The 19,713-nt window shown below is 37.1% G+C and overlaps 1 protein-coding gene across 4 annotated transcripts in view; it reads right to left on the reverse strand.

The window, feature by feature from the left end:
* Positions 1 to 19,713, reverse strand: part of PDE10A (phosphodiesterase 10A) — a 147,396-nt gene that overhangs the window by 35,994 nt on the left and 91,689 nt on the right. For all 4 annotated transcript variants that reach the window (XR_011920398.1, XR_011920399.1, XM_072409074.1 and 1 more), the window contains exons 6-15: positions 13,429 to 13,569; positions 12,437 to 12,592; positions 10,722 to 10,772; positions 10,414 to 10,472; positions 7,196 to 7,247; positions 6,355 to 6,497; positions 5,898 to 5,990; positions 4,446 to 4,632; positions 2,074 to 2,216; positions 1,843 to 1,926 (exon numbers count right to left, since the gene is read on the reverse strand). Coding sequence is in view for 2 of the 4 variants with exons in the window: in XM_072409074.1 (XP_072265175.1) it covers positions 1,843 to 1,926; positions 2,074 to 2,216; positions 4,446 to 4,632; positions 5,898 to 5,990; positions 6,355 to 6,497; positions 7,196 to 7,247; positions 10,414 to 10,472; positions 10,722 to 10,772; positions 12,437 to 12,592; positions 13,429 to 13,569 (1,109 nt within the window). In the remaining 2 variants the exon portion in view is untranslated. The remainder of the gene's footprint in view (positions 1 to 1,842; positions 1,927 to 2,073; positions 2,217 to 4,445; positions 4,633 to 5,897; positions 5,991 to 6,354; positions 6,498 to 7,195; positions 7,248 to 10,413; positions 10,473 to 10,721; positions 10,773 to 12,436; positions 12,593 to 13,428; positions 13,570 to 19,713) is intronic.

The following is a 19,713-nucleotide window of genomic DNA, read 5'->3' on the forward strand; positions in this document are numbered from 1 at the left end:
GGCAGGAAATTGGAGGGTAAGCGATGCCCATCTACCATCAATAGCATCACAGAACTTAGATGGTGTAGTGTAATTTTTTTTGTCAAAATGCCTTAGAATCTTAGTGCGTTTATAGGGAGACGGAAGGCCTTTAACGTTCCAAGTGGTAAGTCTAATCTAAGGAGGTTTGTACAGAAAAAAAGATTCAAAAACATGTGATAGGTACAATATTAGTGCCACACTGCCGTCCCAGCCGAGCGGCTTCATGTTGCATCATGTTGCGAGATCAATAGAAAGAAAAAAAAAAAAAAGGTCCATATACCACAATACCAGTAAAGCATCTGACATCAAAAAACAGGGTTGTAAAACCATAGAAATATTGAAAAAAAAAACAAATCAAAAGTTCCAAAACACATCACAGTCGAATGACTTCTCTCTTCCCCAATGTGGGATGTGGTAGTAAGTATTGTTAAATAAACATCAAAACACATAAGATCTCTCACTACAGGGAACAGCAGGGACGCAGGGTAAAGTCAGTGAGGCACTAGAAGTCTTAATGCAGACATACATGCAGATAATTCTGTAGCCTTGTGAGCCATAATCCAGTGATCAACAATTCCCCTTCAACCTACACATATGAAAAGACAGTACTTTACAGTAAGTTGTTAAAATATAAACAGACCTCCACAGGAGCTAGTTGTAGCAAACTCTGGAGACTTGTTTTTTCCTAAATATAGCTGGTGAAGCATGGCCTGATCATGGTGGTGTGAGCAGACTTTCCTAAAGTGAGCTCCCAGAGCATCCTTGTTAAACTCAACAGCCACATACCCATTCCTCTTCATATATGCCCAGATGGAGGAGACAGTTTGTTGATCTTACTGCTAGCAGAACAGATTGTAGCTGGTACTGTCTGTTTATTGGCTGAAAACAATAATAAGGCAGAACTCGCAAAAACTTATGAGATCAGGAGGAAATATTTATCCTTTTTACAGTATATTGTACCTACATTTATATGGGTTTTTAGTTTTCCTTTGGATCAACTCTAGGTTGAGGTTCTGTAAATGAAAGTTTTTAGTTTACTTTTTTTTTAAAATTTGTTAAACTATACAACCTCTGTACTAAGCTGTTACTAAACTATGGGTACAATGTAAGATTCAACAGCTTTCATCCTCTATCCTTGCGTGTTAGAATTTGCTGTCCAGTCTTAGGGATAAATATATTTAACAAACTGCTATCTGTGGTGAGGGTTCCATCTTTGGTCACCATAAGGCTAAACACAATCATAAACTTTAATGACACTCCTCAAGTATAGCAACTTACATCTACCCTCCAGTTACATGTAGGTATACTTGGTACCAGTACAACTTTGGTAAAGCCTCCAATGTCTCTGTTTCTTAATCTTCTGGAGTGGCATCTCAGCAAAGCGCTACGTCTGCATCCCTTGAAAAAGTGGTTTTCAAAACATACAGTAGTAAAGAAGTGGTGTCAGCCTTACAATAGCTTGTAGGAGGCTCCAATACCTTTTTTTAAGAATATATATATATATATATATATATATATATATATATATATATATATATTACATAATTTTAAAAGTGAATATCAAATGCAAAATTGGTGTGATTCACATTTTGGTATGTTGATAAAACTTACCATAAAAGTCCCACTTACATGGTGTACAGGATGTTGTGCTTTCCATACTGGGTTTGGCTGGTTCACTTTCTGTTTACATTTTACTTTAAATAAAACAATTTCACAGAAAACTGAAAATACTAGTCATTTAATAGGTATGAAAATGCATGTAACACTTTTGATTACATTCCATACCTACCAAGAATTAAAATGAAATTTTAACCATCTCACCATGTTTTGCCACAAGACTGATGTATCATATACACAAAGATTGCTGGCCAAAGATCTTCAAAAGGTCCTATATCGAAGTGATAACTGGGAAAAACACACATATGTGTTAAAAAATGTAACGCTATATGAATATGAGCTTGACAAATATGTTTTATACAATTACATAACTTTTTCTAATGATAACTTTATAGAGAACAGAGGATTATTGGAAAATAACATTGCAGTACTTACAATTCAATCTCCTTACAAAGAGGTTCTGGCAGTTTACAGTTCTTAAGGTTTTGCCATTCTTCTGATGTGCAAATGCTATGATAGGACAACTTCTCCAGAGTCACTCGGTAAATGCATTCTGAGTGACGTATTCTATGGTACATCTAGTAAATCACAAGGTTAACCGTTTAGCATAAATCATTTCAAGATGATCTCATCATGGTTTTTGCACAAGACAGTACAGTAGTAACTGAGCAGTGTTTATTCAACATAAAAATCACAACTCACAAAAACATCCAACTTAAATTGCAATATTTAAAGCAGAACTAAACTCTAAAAATTAAAAAATGGAACCCGACAGGTCATTTATTGCAAGAAAAATAACCTTACCTGCCTGATGTCAAGTTTTTAAATACATTCACATATCCCTTTTTACTCACAAGGTGCTGTGATATTCTTCCTTGTCCTGGTTCCAAGCTTTGGCTATCTTGATTAGCCAGGTCAGGATGATGTAAATACTGACAGCCACAGGGGGGATTTTATTTTAGAAAAAGATAGAGATCAGGCAGGTATATACCTGTCCCTCTTTGCAATAAAGACCTGCCTAAATTCAGATTTTTAAAGTGGACTTTTTGTTCCACTTTAACATTAAGACATTTACATGAGTATTTAAAATAATGTAACATTTACATTTACAAGACCTTAAAAACACCAACTCCCAAAAGAGGATGTATAACTATAAATACCTATAAATACATTATGTTATGTGTAAGATTATTTTGGATTGTTAATGGTAACTTTGGTTTTAATAAACCATTTTTTGTTTTTGGGTTTATATACAATTTAATGAGGAGAACAATAAGAAAGAAGGCTAAAGCTACGTACACACTTCCAATAATTATCGTTGGTAAACGAACGACGAATGATCCTGCAAACGATCGTCGTCCAATCCGATCCGCCGGTCCGGTCGTTCATTTCCAGCGACTATTCTCGTTCGTCGGCGTCGTTGGGTACTTTTTTTACGAACGATTTTTGACCAATCGATCGTTTGTCGTTCGTTCGTCGTTCATTTCCAACGATAAAAATTGGAAGTGTGTATGCAGCTTAAGACTATGACCTACACATTTTATCTAATCTTTACATAAAGGAGACTTAACTTGAAAAGCTCACAAAGGATAAAAAACAGTGCAAGAGACAGGCGATAAAACTTTGTAAACCTATTTTGTACTAATAGGTAAATGATAATATGGCTAAATAAAAAGTTTACTACTAGGAATTCAATTTTCTTTAGACCTATCTTAAAGCATTGGACCTGGTTTATTAAAGCTCTCCAGGACTGTAGATGATACACTTTCATCAGTGAAGCTGGGTGACGCAGCAAACCTGGAATCAATCTGGTCTAGGACTGAAAACATTTGCTAAATAGCAAATTACTTAAGAAATCTATTCCCGGTTTGCTGGTTCACCCAGCTTAACCAAATAAAGTGTATCCTCTCGAGTCTTGGAGAGCTTTAATAACTCAGGCTCATTGACTCAACTCAGAGGGTACTGTTTCTCAAAATATGGTGGAGTGGGACCTGTGGTTTCTGAGATATTATCTTGCTCTAGTTCCTACATTATTATTATTATGAAATAGGTTTCTAAATCAACAGAAACATTTTTTATTAAACACAATTATGATAAAATAATACACACATTAACAGAATAATGAACACAATTATGACATGGGAGCTGGACCTTGGAAATCTATCCGAAAAATGCTTGAGTAAAACTATTTTCTAAAAGTTCAGTCGAACTGGAACCAGTGGACCCAGGATGATCATGCAGAATCTCTTAAATTTGAGAACACCTTAAAACCTAAATAGATGCATTCACATTGGCTTGTGGTTGTGTTTTTACCAATTCACAGCCACTGACATCCATCTTTACTGAATGCAAGCAGGATTCATATATCTCCAACCTGCATTCTCATAGATGGGGCATTGCTGATGCAAATAGGTATTAGGGTTGGTGTTTTAGGTGTTTACTTGCGGGGACATAGTGGAAGTGTTTACATTGCAGCATGACATAGGGCCTGTATACTTATTGTGTGATTCTAGCCTGTGTGCCTGGTGTACTTGGCTGTTGTCCTTGGTATGGAAATATCTGGATTTCAGTGTGTTTGAAAAACCAAATCTCGTGGACTAGGATTAGTGTATTTAGAATTTATTGTGGTGGGGTACAATAAGTCAAGTTCACTGCAATCCTGGCCAAATAATTTGCTCATCAACAATTCATGCTACCTCTGCGTGCCCAAATAACTTAGTCTGTACATGTTTTGTTTTAGGAAAAAGCAAATGTAGTGAATGGCTGATGGTGAAAACAACAGAACACAACAGGAAAGGAGTACTTACATTTGCACAGTGTAAGGCTAAAGCACAGAAAACCGCGAACATTTTGAAGTTATTCTCATCTGTTTTAGAGAAGGCATTTCCGCTAAGTTTGTTCACCATTTGGACTACACCAATAACACTGCCTCTGCTTACAATAGGCATACATAGGATGTTCCTTGTTGTATAACCTGTATATAGGTCCACTTCTCTGCAGGAATACAAAAATACAATAAATACAATAATTTTTTACCTACCTGTCAAAAAATTGTAACTATCAAATTTATCAGATAAAGAGGACAATAAAGTGTAATGCAGGTTAGGCAGCATTATATTATGCTTTAGATGTTGAAAAACAAAAAAACAAAACAAAAACACACTTACCTTCAATCCCGCAGGGCAGACAGATCACTCCAGGGGTGTCTGGCATCTGGTCCCACATCGTCCCGGAGCTGGCGCTCTTAGTGCCGCCATCTTTGTCTTCTCTTCCTGGTTCTTCGTCCTACGTCACCCGACCCAGGTGCGAGATCGGGTGGTGTAGGATAAAAAAATAAACTTGTCGATCGCACTGTGCATGCGTGAGATCGGTAAATTTTTCTCTTTGAGCAAGAGCCTCCCAGGATGCCTGACATAGGTATCCCGGGAGGCTTTGCGCTCCCATTCATTCTCGACCCCCTAGGCAGCAAAGAATTGGGGGGCAGTGCTGCACTTTTTTTTTTTTTTTTTTTTAAAAAAGGGTGTTGCTCCTTAAAAAAAAAAAAAAAAAAAATACAGTATTTTAACCCTACATAAAAGGGTTCTCAAAAATGATTCCAAGCTCTAGTTTTTGGTGGAGTCATGCATGAAGGACTCTGATGTAAAAAAAAAAAAAAATCAACATTTAGACTAATCTGTATTTCTTTACCAAATATTTCAATCAAGTTCATTTACACAAAAAAGTATTGAAGTCCCTAAACATAGTAGTTGGTGAAGCTTCCTTTGAACACAATATCTTAAAAATAACTAAAAATCTTCTAAAAAATATGAAAGTATGAACAATAGTTTCAAATTAAGTCTTGCTTGAACATTCACCCTTGGGTCACACTACTGCATTTCAAACAAATTGGGCGTAAGGTTTTGCCTAAATCATGCAATTTCTGTTTAAACTTGTTTTGGTTTTTTTGCAGCTTTAATTTCCACTATTACTGACATTTTGATGCAGATACCCAGTAGATTAAACTGGAGTTTACTGACCTCCTAAAAGCTACAAGCCTTACAAACAATCATGAAACAAAGTAAATATATAAACTCCACTTTGGAGAAAACAAGACACTGCATTACAATCAAATAAAGAAATCTTTCCATAAAGCTAACATCAAACTAACAGCAAATCGATGTAAGGTTTTTAAACTCATTACTTTCTGTTTGAAAAGGCTGAATTAATCTCATGTACAAGCTGTATTGGTGGAAAAAACAACAAGTTAAATTTAAAATGACCTGTTAAAGCGTGGATCTGCATAGGCATCAGGAATATTGAGAACTTCCCCAGTTCTTGCAACTTGACCAGCTATACCTTTCTCAATAGAGAATCTGTATAAAAAAAAAAAAAAAAAAAAAAAAAAAAAAAAAAAAAAAATATATATATATATATATATATATATACACATATAATACACATATTAGCTTGAGTATGTACCATCTTTCCACAGTAGAAAAATGTCATTTTTGGCTAATTATGATGTACAGGATCTGCTTTACAAAATGAAAAAAAAACCATAAAACTAGATGCAGCCCAATTAAAGAAGCAAACACCTAATGCAGCTTCATTTTATTAGTGGCAAAAGTGTGTCAACCTCTGCCAGTGTGGAGGAAATCAAGCCCATTAGAACAGCTTAAATTCTAGAATGTTTGAGGGTTTCCTTTGCATAAATTAACCACTACAGGTATTTCTTACCTTATTTCTTTAGTCTTTTTAAAAACTGGTTTTCCTTCATCTTCTTCTCCTATATCAAAAAGGTCAGAATATAGTTCTTTGTTTTTGTGGTCAACTTGAAAAAGTGCACAGCGATCTGCATTCACCAGGTTCTTTGCATATATCTGTAAAAAAAAAAAAAAAAAAGTCTTTACAGTTATCTATTTTTCGTCCTAACCAAAAGACCTCAATAAAGGGTTTAGACAGCGTCAGGTAGAGTTTCCTTTCTTCTTCTAAAACTATTGACTCCTAATAAAACAAACTGTAAAACTTTTTGCTTTGATGTACCTTTAATGTACTTTAATAACCACTGGGCCATCCCTAAACCAATGTATTTATTTTAAGATAATTTGACACTTTAAGCAGGTAAAATGTCATGTTTTGCACATTTTGTGGCTTCAGAATTTGTAGTATCAATTCTATGCAAGGAAATTGCTACTAAGAATATTGCACATGAAAGAACCAATATTAAGATTATCAAAGAACTTTGGGTCCAGAAGTTCAGTGAAGAAGGCTTCATGATGTCAAAGAGTGTCCAATATATATATTTATTACACACACACAAGCCAAGGGTGGTAATTTCAAAGAAATAAAAATGCCTATGTATTTTGATGGTGCCCTGAACAACAAACCTGCACTTCTTTCTTTACATTCCTGATCATGTTGCTAAAGTACTGTTTGTTGAATTTTGTGCATCAAAATTTTATTTAATAAACTTGCTGGGTAATTATCACATATTTTCCTATACATGATATACTAGAATGATCCAAAACGCATTGTTCTGGATATAGAGTAATTAAAAAAAAAAAATCATATTTCTTACCATAATATGTTCAAGTAAAGAATCTATTGCAACTATGTTATCAAAGTACGTTCTGCAAAAGAAGAAATTTTTACTTATAATGAAAAAAAAAAAAAAAAAAAAAAATATATATATATATAAAAAAAAAAAAAAAAATATATATATATATATATGGTTATATAAGATCATACATTTTACCCAATAGATTTAAAGCACTACTAAACTGAGAATACAAATTACGAAGCGGTAGAGGTGTTTCCCTAGGTAGCACCTTTTCTTTTGCTTTGGGGGTCTTTTTGTGTTTTGCTTACACTGCACAACACATGTATTCCCATGTAGGCAGAGCTTAGAAAAGATAACCTAGATATCAAAGACAATGTAACTCCTGTTAATGCACAGGAGTTGCATTATCAGTGGCCAACTATAGCTGAAGTGGATTGCGTTGCACTGGAAGAGTCAGCAGCAAAGATGTCAACTTTGAGTGATGAAAATTGGCCAGAATCTTCGACAATAGGTAGATGTGTGCCATAATTGTGCTGTGACAAGTACAGTGAGGGAAAGAAGTATTTATCCCCTGCTGATTTTTTACGTTTGCCCACTGACAAAGAAATGACCAGTCTAGAATTGTAATGGTAGGTTTATTGGTAGGTGTGAGAGACAGAATAACAACAAAAGAACCCTCAAAAGTACTCAAAAGTCAGAGCTTGTAATGAGTGAAATGGGTTTTTGTGATCCCCTTTCAACCAGTCTGGAGACTGGCTGAGCCACTCTTCTGTTGCCTTGGCCATGTCTTTTGGGTCAATGTCATGCTGGAATACCCATCCACGACCCATTTTCAATGCCTTGGCTGAGGAAAAGAGATGCTCACCCAAGTGTCCTGTCCCCTTAGCAGAAAATCACCCCCAAAGCATAATGTGTCCACCTCCATGTTTGACGGTGGGGATGGTGTTCTTGGGGTCAAAGGCAGCATTCCTCCTCCTCCAAACATGGCTAGTAGAGTTGATGCCAAAGAGCTCAATTTTGATCCCATCTGACCACAACACTTTCACCCAGTTCTCCTCTGGATCATTCAGATGTTCATTAGCAAACTGCAGACGGGCCTTTGCTGTCTTGCCCAGGGGGACCTTGCGAGCTTTGCAAGATTTAAGGCCTTCACAGAGCAGTGTGTTACCAATTGTTTTCTTGGTGACTATGGTCCCAGCTTCTCTGAGATCATTGACAAGTTCCCCCCTTGTAGTTCTGGGCTGCTTCATCACTGTTCTCATGATCATTGCATGGAGCCCTTGACCGAGGGAGATTGACAATTATTTTGTGTTACTTCCATTTGCAAATTACTGTTGGCACCTTCTCACCAAGCTGCTTGGTGATAGTCTTGTAGCCCAGTCCAGCCTTGTGAAGGTATAGAATCTTGTCCCTGACATCATTAGACAGATTTTTGGTCTTGGCCATAGTGGCTAGTTTGGAATCTGATTGATTGATTGCTTCTGTGGACAGGTGTCTAACAAGCTTGGTATTGTAACAAGCTTGGATTAGGAGCACTCCCTTACAGAGGGTGCTCCTAATCTCAGCTCGTTACCTGCATACAGTGAAGACACCTGGGAGCCTGAAATCTTGCTGGTTGATAGAGGATCAATTACTTATTTCACTCATTACAATGCACATCAAGCCCTGACTTTTGAGCACTGGGTTTCTAAGGGTTATTTTGTTCCTATTCTGTCTCTTACACCTACAATAAACCTACCATTACAATTATAGACTAGTCATTTCTTTGTCAGAGGGCAAACGTACAAAATCAGCCGGGATAAATTACTTCTTTTCCTCACTGTATGCTGTGCAAGAAGCTCATCTGCACAAACTACTTTAGTTACACTTTAAAGTTCAAGTATATTTAGAAACAGATTATTTTTAATGAACCTTAACGTAAACCTTTATTTGATTTTTTTATTTTTATTTTAGTATCCCTCAACATTAGGGCAGCAATGTGGCACTAAGGCAGCAAGTGTAATCCCAGAGTTAAAGCCATAAAATTATTACTTGAACACTGGTACATGGTAAAGGGTAGAACCCCTGTAATGTTCACATAGTTTGTCTACATCTTAGGAGGATGTATTTTAATATCAGTGTGGTTATAAGATCGGAAAGTGAAAGAGAACAGCATTTCAAGTATGACACACAGGCAACAATAACCTTCTGGTTATCAGTGTGGGAAAGGTTTAGGACAATACTCTTTTGCTGATGTCTGTGTATTTGTGCATGCCCATCACCCTTTGCTGTGCAAACCTACAAAACTACAGAAAAAAAAACACCTGACAAAACTTTAACCTTTCCCTATTCTATCCAAAATTTGTTTTTTTTTTCTGTATGTAAAATGTGCTGTAATGGATTGATAACAGTTGTATACATTTAACCAAACGCTGTAATCTTTTTAAAGCTCTAATGTTATGCCTGTTTTTTTTTTGTTGTTATTGGAATTTATTAAGAGGTCTTTAATCTTACACTTTTATTATTAATTGATTTACAATAACCAGAAGTAAAAATGACATATAGGATGGATATAATCAATTTATGTACTCGATTCTGAAATGCATATGTACTGTTCTTACGCACAGCTTTTCAAACGTCCTCTGCCAATAAAGCCCCCGAAGAAGCCGTCAGACGAAACACATCGGGATACGAGACATTTCTTTACTTTTTTTTAATTTTCTTTACTTCTATTTGAATAGGGATCTCACTGTCTAGTATATAGATCAAATTTCCCATGCCAATGTTTATGGGAGCGACCCAATTAGGTATGTTTTAAGTGAGTATTTACAATTTGTTTTTAACAATATATTGCCACACAAAGAAACCTAACCTGGATATAACAGTAGCTATAGGCACTGTGGCACCACACAAATTACCACAACACACAGTATCACATATGAAACTTGTTGGTGCCATTTATTCTGGAAACTAAAAAAATAAAGGTTATTGACTTCTTTTGCTGTACTGTATGGAACACAGCAGCATACTGTAAAACCCTCATCCAAGCAGCTGTGCTATGATGGTCACATGGCTCGGTTCAATAATGAGAACTTTATGTGTTGTCTTAAATTTACTTTTTTGGCAACATTTTAGATGCAAGTACTTTCTATCGACTGCTGATCTTATCTTGTCATTACCAATACTGAGAATCAAATATTGAAAGATAGCATATGTAGTAGTAAAATTTAGAAAGTATTACACATCTATGTACTTACTTAGACACATCTAGTAGAAAGTCATTCAGCTCAGTTTGCTTGGCCAATCCTCTACATACCTATGATATAATTAGCAAAAATATAAAGATTTTTAGAAAAAAAATATTTAGATAACTTACACATCCATTAAAATATTACATACTGAATACGTTCAAGACCAACTTCAGCCAAAACTTTTTGAGTGTTGAATTTCTAGCAAATACTTCTAGTGTCTCTGTCCAAAAATAAATATTAAAAAAGGTTTGTCTGAAGTTTGAATGTTAACTGTCAGCTTTCTTGGCAGCCGACTTTGAAATGTTCACACTTACTTGTACTTGATGTATTGCTACGGATGCCCATGCAAGGTTTGCTGTTGCCACCTGCCAAATAAAACAAAATATGTAATATTAATACAACCAGTACACTTATTCTTGACATACAGCCCAATTACTGCACATACTGGATCTGGCTGATCAGTGGAAACCGTAAAGAAATATTGAGAAATCATATGGTCCTTGGAAGGCCAGGTGCTAATCAAAACCACCTTCGGAAAAGCAGAAGTTTGCGGGTCTGAAGCATTTATGTGAGTATTAACAATGCCAAAAAAAATGGCTGTTGCTCATGTCACGCTCGGGGAAACAGGGCCACTAAGGGGCTGGCACAAAAGTTGTGTGAACCCTGAGAAGGACCAAGGCGCAGAGTCTAAGCAGCAACCAGGTCTTCTCCAGAGTCTCTAGTGGTGAGGATGTTGAGCTGCTGGTTTCTGCCAGGTTGCAGTCCTTGGGCACACCAGGGTGGGCAGGAAGATACACTGTACCAAATCATAAGGCAGGAGAATTGGCAAGGCAGGCAGCAAGCGAGGTCAGGTCACAAGGCAGGGAAAAGCCAGGCCAAAAAACAGGGATCTAGGAAAAAGACGCCAGTGACACAGGGGCCACTGCTGACACAGGAAACACAGGAGACATTGAAAGCAACAGAGGAGCCCATGTGACACAGGAATGTGACACAGACAGAGAAGAACACCGGAACAGCACAAGGGAATGGGCTGAAAATAACAGACTGGGCAGCAAGGGGTTAATACAGGAGCTGGACAGAGGAAACACTGAATTAAGCAACAGGTGTAGAGGAACCAGCTCAACAGAAGTAGGGGCTCGTCAAAAGTGGTGACACATTGCAAGAATGCTGAGTGCTGTGTCTGAGCTAGCTAAAGAGGATATTTCCTGATTGGCCAGCAGGTTGAATGAAACTGATAAAACATGCAAGAACAGGCATGCCCAGAGTCAAAACAGTGCCCGCATGCACAGGAAAGAGACACCTGAGCCTTGGTGAGAAGGGGGTTAAGTGTGACAGCTCATCAACTTGGGAAGGGTTTAAAAGGTTAAATACCTAACAATTTGAATTCATACAGCGAGAAAAAACATTTTCAGAAGTGAAAAACATTCAAGTCAATTGTCAATTCTTATCAGTCAGTTGCTGGATCTGAATGTCCCAGCAAATTCACCTTTAAGTCAGACAATGCAATGCTCAGAGAAGTTGCAAATAAACTCAAAAGTTACATCATAGCATATTAAGTGTCAAAATCTGTGAATTTTAGCAACCAGTTTTCGAGCATACCAGCAAATCTACAACAAAATGGCTAAAAAAAGAAAGTAAACAAGATGTTGCAATGGCCCAGTCCAAGTCCAGTCCTCAACCCTGAATTGCTGTGACTGGACCTTAAAAAAAGCTGTGCATAAATGAATGCCAGCAAACTTCACACTAAACCATCTTTCTAAAAGTAAAAATCCATAAAGTTTTTTTTATTACTTTACAATTTACTTGTAGTACTGTCAATGTTTGCCCATACATATACAAGATAAATTCTTTAAGAAAAATGTACATTATAGTTGAGGTACTGCATACGCTCATGTGCTTTAAATTGTCAAAGAAAATTATAAAAAGTCATAGTAAAGTTCTCAGATCACAATTCACATTCTCAGAGAGCAGGCTGTATATAGAAAGATAATCACTACCAGCTAATTTTTAGAACAAATTTGCAGCTTACTTGTTGGTGACAGAGACGAAAGGCTTCTTTTCCACAGTATCTATGTAGTTCTAGAATTCCAATAAGATCCCCAATGGCTGTAACAATTGGTAAGCACAGAACGGACTGGATACAAGTTCCTGAGTCCAGCCCAGTACCTTTTGGGAATCGTTCGTCCTGGAATACAATGTAAAAATGCACAGATAATAAACAATACCAGAAGAATTAAAATTAGGCAAGTAACTTAGTATAATTTTATATTATAAATTAGTAAGTTCTGGATTAAATGCCAAGAGAACACATGGAAAACATAAAATTCAGGTAAAATGTAGGCCAGCACTATACAGCCTAATTTTGCACAGATCCTGATTAAGCAAGAATCAGGCAATTTCGGGGTACCCCTAAAAGCTCATAATTTTTGAAGCAGCATGGCTCAGAAAGAGTTCAAAATGGTTTGAAATCAACCTACAGCTTGATTAAAAAAAGGATAAAACAGGTATGCACCACCTAAAACCATAGATCAAATTGCATATATTTGCATATAGTTGCAATAGTAATATATGCAGTGTTCGCTGCAAACACATGGCAGGTAGCTGTAAACACACATGTTGCTTCAGGGAAGATGTGTCAGTTTATGTGTAGCTTAAACCCTCCTTTACAAGTATGTCCACCATAGACTGGACTGCAGATGGGTCTGTCATAAGAATCAATATTCCTTGCTTAAATGTGGCTATCCAATTAAAATGTGTACAGTGAAGTTTTGTACTATGCCTCCCTCCCCAGAAAATGTAATTTTTTTAAAACATTTTTTGGGGAGGACCCCTACCCTTCTGTCTTTACAATCACATACAAAACATATCACAGTAAAAAAAAAAGATTATCGCACTGGAAAGAAGAGAGACGTTGGGATGGTGCCCGAAAAATAATGATGATTTTTGACTTCTCTCCAATCTCATATTTAACACACATACACAGAGACAGGGAATGTTAACATTCAAAAAAAAAAGTGTTACCCCAATAATATCCTCTATTAACAAAGTGTTTCTGGATTTAGCTACATGTGCAGATATTGTAGTGCCATATTCAACAGGTCCAGCAGGTGTTAGCTGTGACTGTCCACCATTTGTTCCAGTTGGTGTGAACCAACATAAGCTCTAGAAAACAATATAATAACAAACACAAGTACATTTATTATCATTGATCACAATAAACAAATATTTTATTGAAGGAATGAAGATTGCCATGCTACTTTTCTTTCAGCTGTGGAGTACTGTATTTATTAAAAAAGAACTAGTTGAGGTTACATAAATAAAACCTATTTTTCATTGTGTTTCTCAGCATGCATCATCATCTTTGAGTTTGAGGAAAGGAAATCATTATCTCTAGCCTGGGCCAGGCCAAGGGTTAGACAGAAGAAGCGGACACAGAAAAAGGGAACTGCCTGCAACCTATGCTGCCGAGGCAGTTTGCAGGTCAAGGGGGGAGGTGGCATACAATTTGGCCTTTTTGCCATGGGTACTAAAGGACCTTGGACCATGTTCCTAGATGTCTGTTATTAGGTCAGGGAGTTAACAGAGCTGTAACTATAATTAAGTGACTTCTGGACCTATCTCATAGCCAAGTGTCAGACTCAGACATGGTAAGTGAAGAAAGAACAGAAATATAAATCTGTCACAAGTATTTACTGGTTTTATAATTCTGTCTGAACATTGTCATATAATTCTAATTGAGACTATTAAGTGGATTGCTCGCAAAAACTTGCAGCCGTGTGAAAAAGTACACTCTTTCAATTACAAGGTTTTGCATATGAAGACATAATAATCATCTGTTCTTAGCAAGTCAAATACTATGTCAAAATGTACAACTTAGCAAGGCAAATAGCAGCCAGCGAAATAGCTTCTGCTAACCAAAATCACCTAATTTACTGATAATGAGCAGGCCTCGCCATGGTAAATGTTAGTATGTTGTTAGCATTCATCACAGTACAGTTAGAATTGATATACCAGAACAGCTTAGGTTTGCAAAGTTGCATATGAACAAACCAGAGGACTTCTGGGAAAATGTCTTTATGATTAAGCAACTCATAGCTTTGATCTTTATTATCATTGGCATATGTATCTTTGCATGCTGCTGTGTGCAATATACTCCTATGTTGCTGTCACTATGCAAATCAAAATCAATCAGCCTCCGTGAGTTATGAATGCAACTGTTGAACAGGCCACAGAAGATGTATATGATGACATTGCCCTTAATTCTGTCCCTGATCCTGTTCCTGTTACCATACCAACTCCTCAGTAGTTGTCCTTTCAGGACAAAAGGAGGGAATGAAAGCACTGGAAGTGTTAGTTTTTCAGATATATTTTTGATATATTGTATTCCTATATTGTAATTCCTGTTTTTACTTTGAGGAAGCCATCACAGACATACCGCAGGCCTTTGTTCCTGTTCTTTTACTGGAACATTTTTACATATATTCTGCCGACTACAAGATGAGTATTTTTAAGTTGTTTTTAATTGTTAATAATAACATTCATTCTTTTCTTACACATTTTGTATCTCATGTCTGGATTGACTACAAGGGACATGTTTACATTTGTCTGATTGGTCAAATACATTGTATCACGCAGTCCACATGCTCTGATTTATGTAGATAAACTTGCCTTTGTGCCAAAAAACTAGAGAGTTTGAAACCATCACCTGTGTGAGGTGTCTTACTCCCTCGGCGCCGCGACCAAAGCCTAGCACCATAGAGGGTACTGGTCTGGGACCAGGCAACAAGAACTGACTGCTAACAGTTCCCTTTTATTCTTTGCTACTAGTTATCTATTACCCACACGTTTTACATTTTCAAAAAAAAAAAAAAACATTTCGGTGAGTTACTAACGCCATCCAACTACACAGAAATATACTAAAAACAGTGCATTTGAGTAGAACTCCTTAAATGGTTACTTTGAGTGTGCTTACTGAAGCATGTGCTTTGTAAATTTCTCTCTGCTACCTGTTTTACCAATCACATTATTCACTTTAAAAGCATGTTTAAATCTAGTTGGCGGATGTAAACAACTTAATTTTTCTAATACACAATCCCTGGAACCATCTTTTCTGCTACTACATGTCCCAATGGCCAGCAGTGCTCACGCAGAACCCCAGTTTGTGACTAAAAGTAAAAGGTAATTTAGCACAGTGATCAGCTCATTTCTCTGGTACTTTTTCTTCTATGAGCATGCTTCCCCACAGCACATAATCTGATTTCAATGCTGGCCATCGGGACATGTAGTAGCAGAAAAAACGGTTCGCTGTAATATTTACCTTCAATCCAGAAAAAAATGGTTTTGCAATTTTATCTTGTAATGGGCTTGTTATCCTTATTTTAGATGGGAGTTTTGTTTTAAGACTTCCCTGTTAGGCAACATGTAGTATAACAAAACATTGATATATATTTACATAAACCTTATCCATACAAATTATCACAATATAATGACGAATGAAGGTACACTTTTCATAAAACTAGTATTATAGAGGGATGTACAGTAAGGCAATATATTAGTGATCATTGGTATTATAAATGCTACTATTATGAGTAATCGATAATACCTTGTAATTAACCTCCTGGGCGGTAACCCAGAGTGTGACTCGGGGTAGAAAATAGTTGCTAAAAGCGGTAACCTTGAGTCACACTCAGGGTGGGTAAACCTATTGGAAAAATAGTAAATCAAGTCTTACCTGATCCACCGGCGTCCCACGTCGTCTTTCGCATCTTCTCTCTTCCTTCCTGTCTTCTTTCTTCTTCCTCTGGCGTCTTCTGAACCAGATGAGTGACCGTGGAGTTCCCGGTAACGTTGGTGTGTGCGTACGTTGCAGTTGGGGTGGGGAATAAAAAATCCATTTGTATTACAAGTGGATTTATATATTGTAAATGCATCATTGTCTTGCATTAACATTTATTTTACAGTATAATATAATAGTATGAGTATATTTTTATTTTTTTAAATAAAAAAAAAATTAATTTATTATTTTGACATGGTTTTGTGTTTCCAACTTTTTTTTATACTCATGCTATTATACTGTAAAATACATTTTCATGCAAAACAACGTACCGCTTTTAGACATATAAATCCAGACAGAAATGAACCTCTCAAGAGGTTAAAGAAGGTATGTATTGTCATTGTTTGATTTCTAGTATGTCAGAATAGTGTTTACTTCTTTAGGATACTGTGGTTAATAGTGAGGAATTTAGGAAAAACAGGACAAGAACTTACTGAGCACTTACGGCTGGTTCATGTGGTCATGACGCAGTTCAATGAGAAATTGCGTTACGGTTAAGAAACCATACAGGTAAAGTAATTGTGATTGGGTCGGTTGGGGTGAAAGTCACCCAGATGCCAGTCTGGAATTCAAAACAAAATGACATCAAGCAATTGAATCTATTATTGTATCCCTGTTAGTACTATTAAAAAATATTATTATCAATAAGTTCTATTTATAGAGATAGCATATTTATTATTTATACCCGTTAACATATGGCATGAAAAACTGGAATTACCATCAGTAATAGAAAGTAGTTTAACCCCCCTAGTGTTCTAATTCTGTCATTTTTTTTATGCAAAAAGTGATACAATTTTTTTGGAATATATTTTTATTTTTTATGTTTTGTTGTTTATATTGTGGACCTGTAATTCTTAGGGTATGATACCAGGTATGATAATTATTTTTCTTTATAATATTATAACCATAAATTATACCATAATAAATAATTATAAATGAAATAATAGACCACAACAATGTAATTTATCAAAAAATGTTCACTGAAGTTTATCCAAACAAGGGTGCAATAATATTAATAAATAAAAGTAGATTTTGAAAAAAAAAATAATTACATTTCTAGTAGACATCCTGGGAATGATTGATTTTGAAGCAGGGTGCTGCACAAAGTCCAACATTACAGCCAGGACAGTAGAACCTGGTTTCCTTTCTGACCTTCCTTCCTCGGTCATCGGTCTTTGAGCAGCAAACCACGCACATCCTTGTAGGTGCTGCATTTTTCTGGCTTGGTGGGTTGAATTCAGTGAAGTGACGACCAGTCAGGCATTCTGAGAATGTAGTCTGAATGACTCACAGGCCTCGGACAATTTTTTCTGTATAGAATGTAGGCATTCCATAGGCACTGCTCAACAAGATGCCTGAAGATGTTTTTTGTAATACTTCCTTTGCTGTTTCCTTATCGCTGGGTGGAAAGTCATGGTTTGGTCAGCTCTGTCGACACCTCCCATGGTGTTGTTGTAGTCAATCACTTCTTTCCCATGTTTTGTGTGTACCAGAACAGTGGAGGCATTATGGACAGTACTCATCAGGCACACATTTTTTGTGTCACGCCATCTTAGGGCCATCATCTTGCCTTTCTGCCAGGCAACAATTTTTCTTGTCTTCAGCTTCCCTTTTGCAAAATGTGATGGCAGGTTGCGACAGTTAGACCTTATCGGTTCCATACACATCTGTTCTGTGTTGCAGAAGGACACAATTGTGATACAATAGCCCTGATCTAGCAATGGCTCTATGAGAGATGTTGCAAAGATGTTGCCAATCCATAATTGCCGTATCTGGGGTTGAATTGTGTTCCTTTTCCAGGGTTAAGTACTGTATTCCGAATGTAGCCAGATGAGGATTTGCACATCGTGCCCTCTTTGACGCAATGTACTGCACCCAGCTGAGCCTCCCCATGTAAGCCATTAGACTTTCGTCAATACTGATGTCTCTGTCTGGCACATGGGAAATTTTTTAGAATCATTTTAAAAACTTCCCAAATTTTTTGAGTTTTGGTGCAGGATGGGTAGTCTCGTCAAATTCTTCATTGTTTGTGAAGTGCAGATACTTCATGATAAGGGAAAATCAGTATTCTGGCATGACTGTGCCGAAGAATGGAGTAACAAGCATTTTATTTTTGGACCAGTACCTCTACTGCACAGGTTTGCTCAACAACTCCCTGAACTATCATCGAGCCCCAAAACAGCCAAATGTTATCCTTGGTCACAGGTTCCCACTTTCTGTCTCTTGAAAACCACAGGTGTTGAGCACCTAATTGTTGTCCAGCATACCTGCATAAAACAAAATAAAGGTATTTTAGGATATGTTCTTTTTATAGCGTGGTGAAGGTTGCAAGTAATATGTTAGCAAACACAGAGCAGTGTACCTGTTTGCATAAAACAAAAAAAAAGGTATTTTATATGTTCTTTTATAGTGTGGTGAAGGTTGCAGGTAATATGTGGCCAAACACAGAGCAGCTTACCTGTTTGTCTCCGCAAATATTTTTTCAATAACTTCATCGGTCAAAAATAACTTCAGGTATGCCAGGAGGTCATCCTATTTAGCCTCAATTTTCATTTCAGGTGCGCCGGTAAATGGAAATCTTGGCGGCGCTGCCTGGTCCGCCTCAGGTTCAGAATCGTTGCTCGGTTAACTTTCGCTGTCTGATGACAAATTTCCTGGTGAATCACTATCGCTTGATTTCACAAGGGACTCAAAATCGCCGTTGTTGAAGTTCTTCAAAAACAGCGCTTGCACTGGCGAGATGCCTGGGTCAGATCTAGGTCACGGCTAATAGTGGGAAAAATGTAAATTAGGGCACTGGGCAATGATGTTTGATGCACTAAAATGGGTACTTTTACTTTTATTTATGTGTTTTGTAGTATATTTTACTGTAAAGACTATTTAAAAGCAGATTACATTGTAATCTGCTTTTAAATTTCCCACTTGGCCACACCCCTTGAATGAATCTTTGCCACGTGCATCAAGCGGAAGATGTGATGCAGAATGCAGGGCTACTGCATCACATCTTCAGGGTAATATGAGTGGCGATGTCCCGCCCTGCCTCACCCCCTAGATCCACCAATTCTGCTTTGCATCTTCCTGGTGATGCGAGTAGCAGCTTGGCCGGGACCCTGGGTCGCATTTAAAAGCGGAACACACTGTAATCTGCTTTTAAATTTCCCGCCTGGCCCTTAACGTACTGCCACCACCGCATCAGCCCGGGATCGCTTGGAACGCCACTGGATCGCAGGGCGCAGGTAAGAGGAGCTTTTTTTCTTACCACGAGTGTGACTTGGGATTACCGCTTTTTGCAACTAAAATCCATCCTGAGTCACACTCAGGTTTACCGCTAGGGGGGATAATCAAGTAAATATCTTCTATATATTTAGTAAGAAGCCGAAGAGTTTGAACTTAGCTAAGTGATTGCAGTAAGAAATAAGGGTTGACATTTTACACATAACTTAAACTCACTAGATACCAGAGTTAAGGGACTT

The sequence above is a fragment of the Pyxicephalus adspersus genome, chromosome 4 (genome assembly GCF_032062135.1).
Source record: "Pyxicephalus adspersus chromosome 4, UCB_Pads_2.0, whole genome shotgun sequence".
NCBI lineage: Eukaryota > Metazoa > Chordata > Amphibia > Anura > Pyxicephalidae > Pyxicephalus > Pyxicephalus adspersus.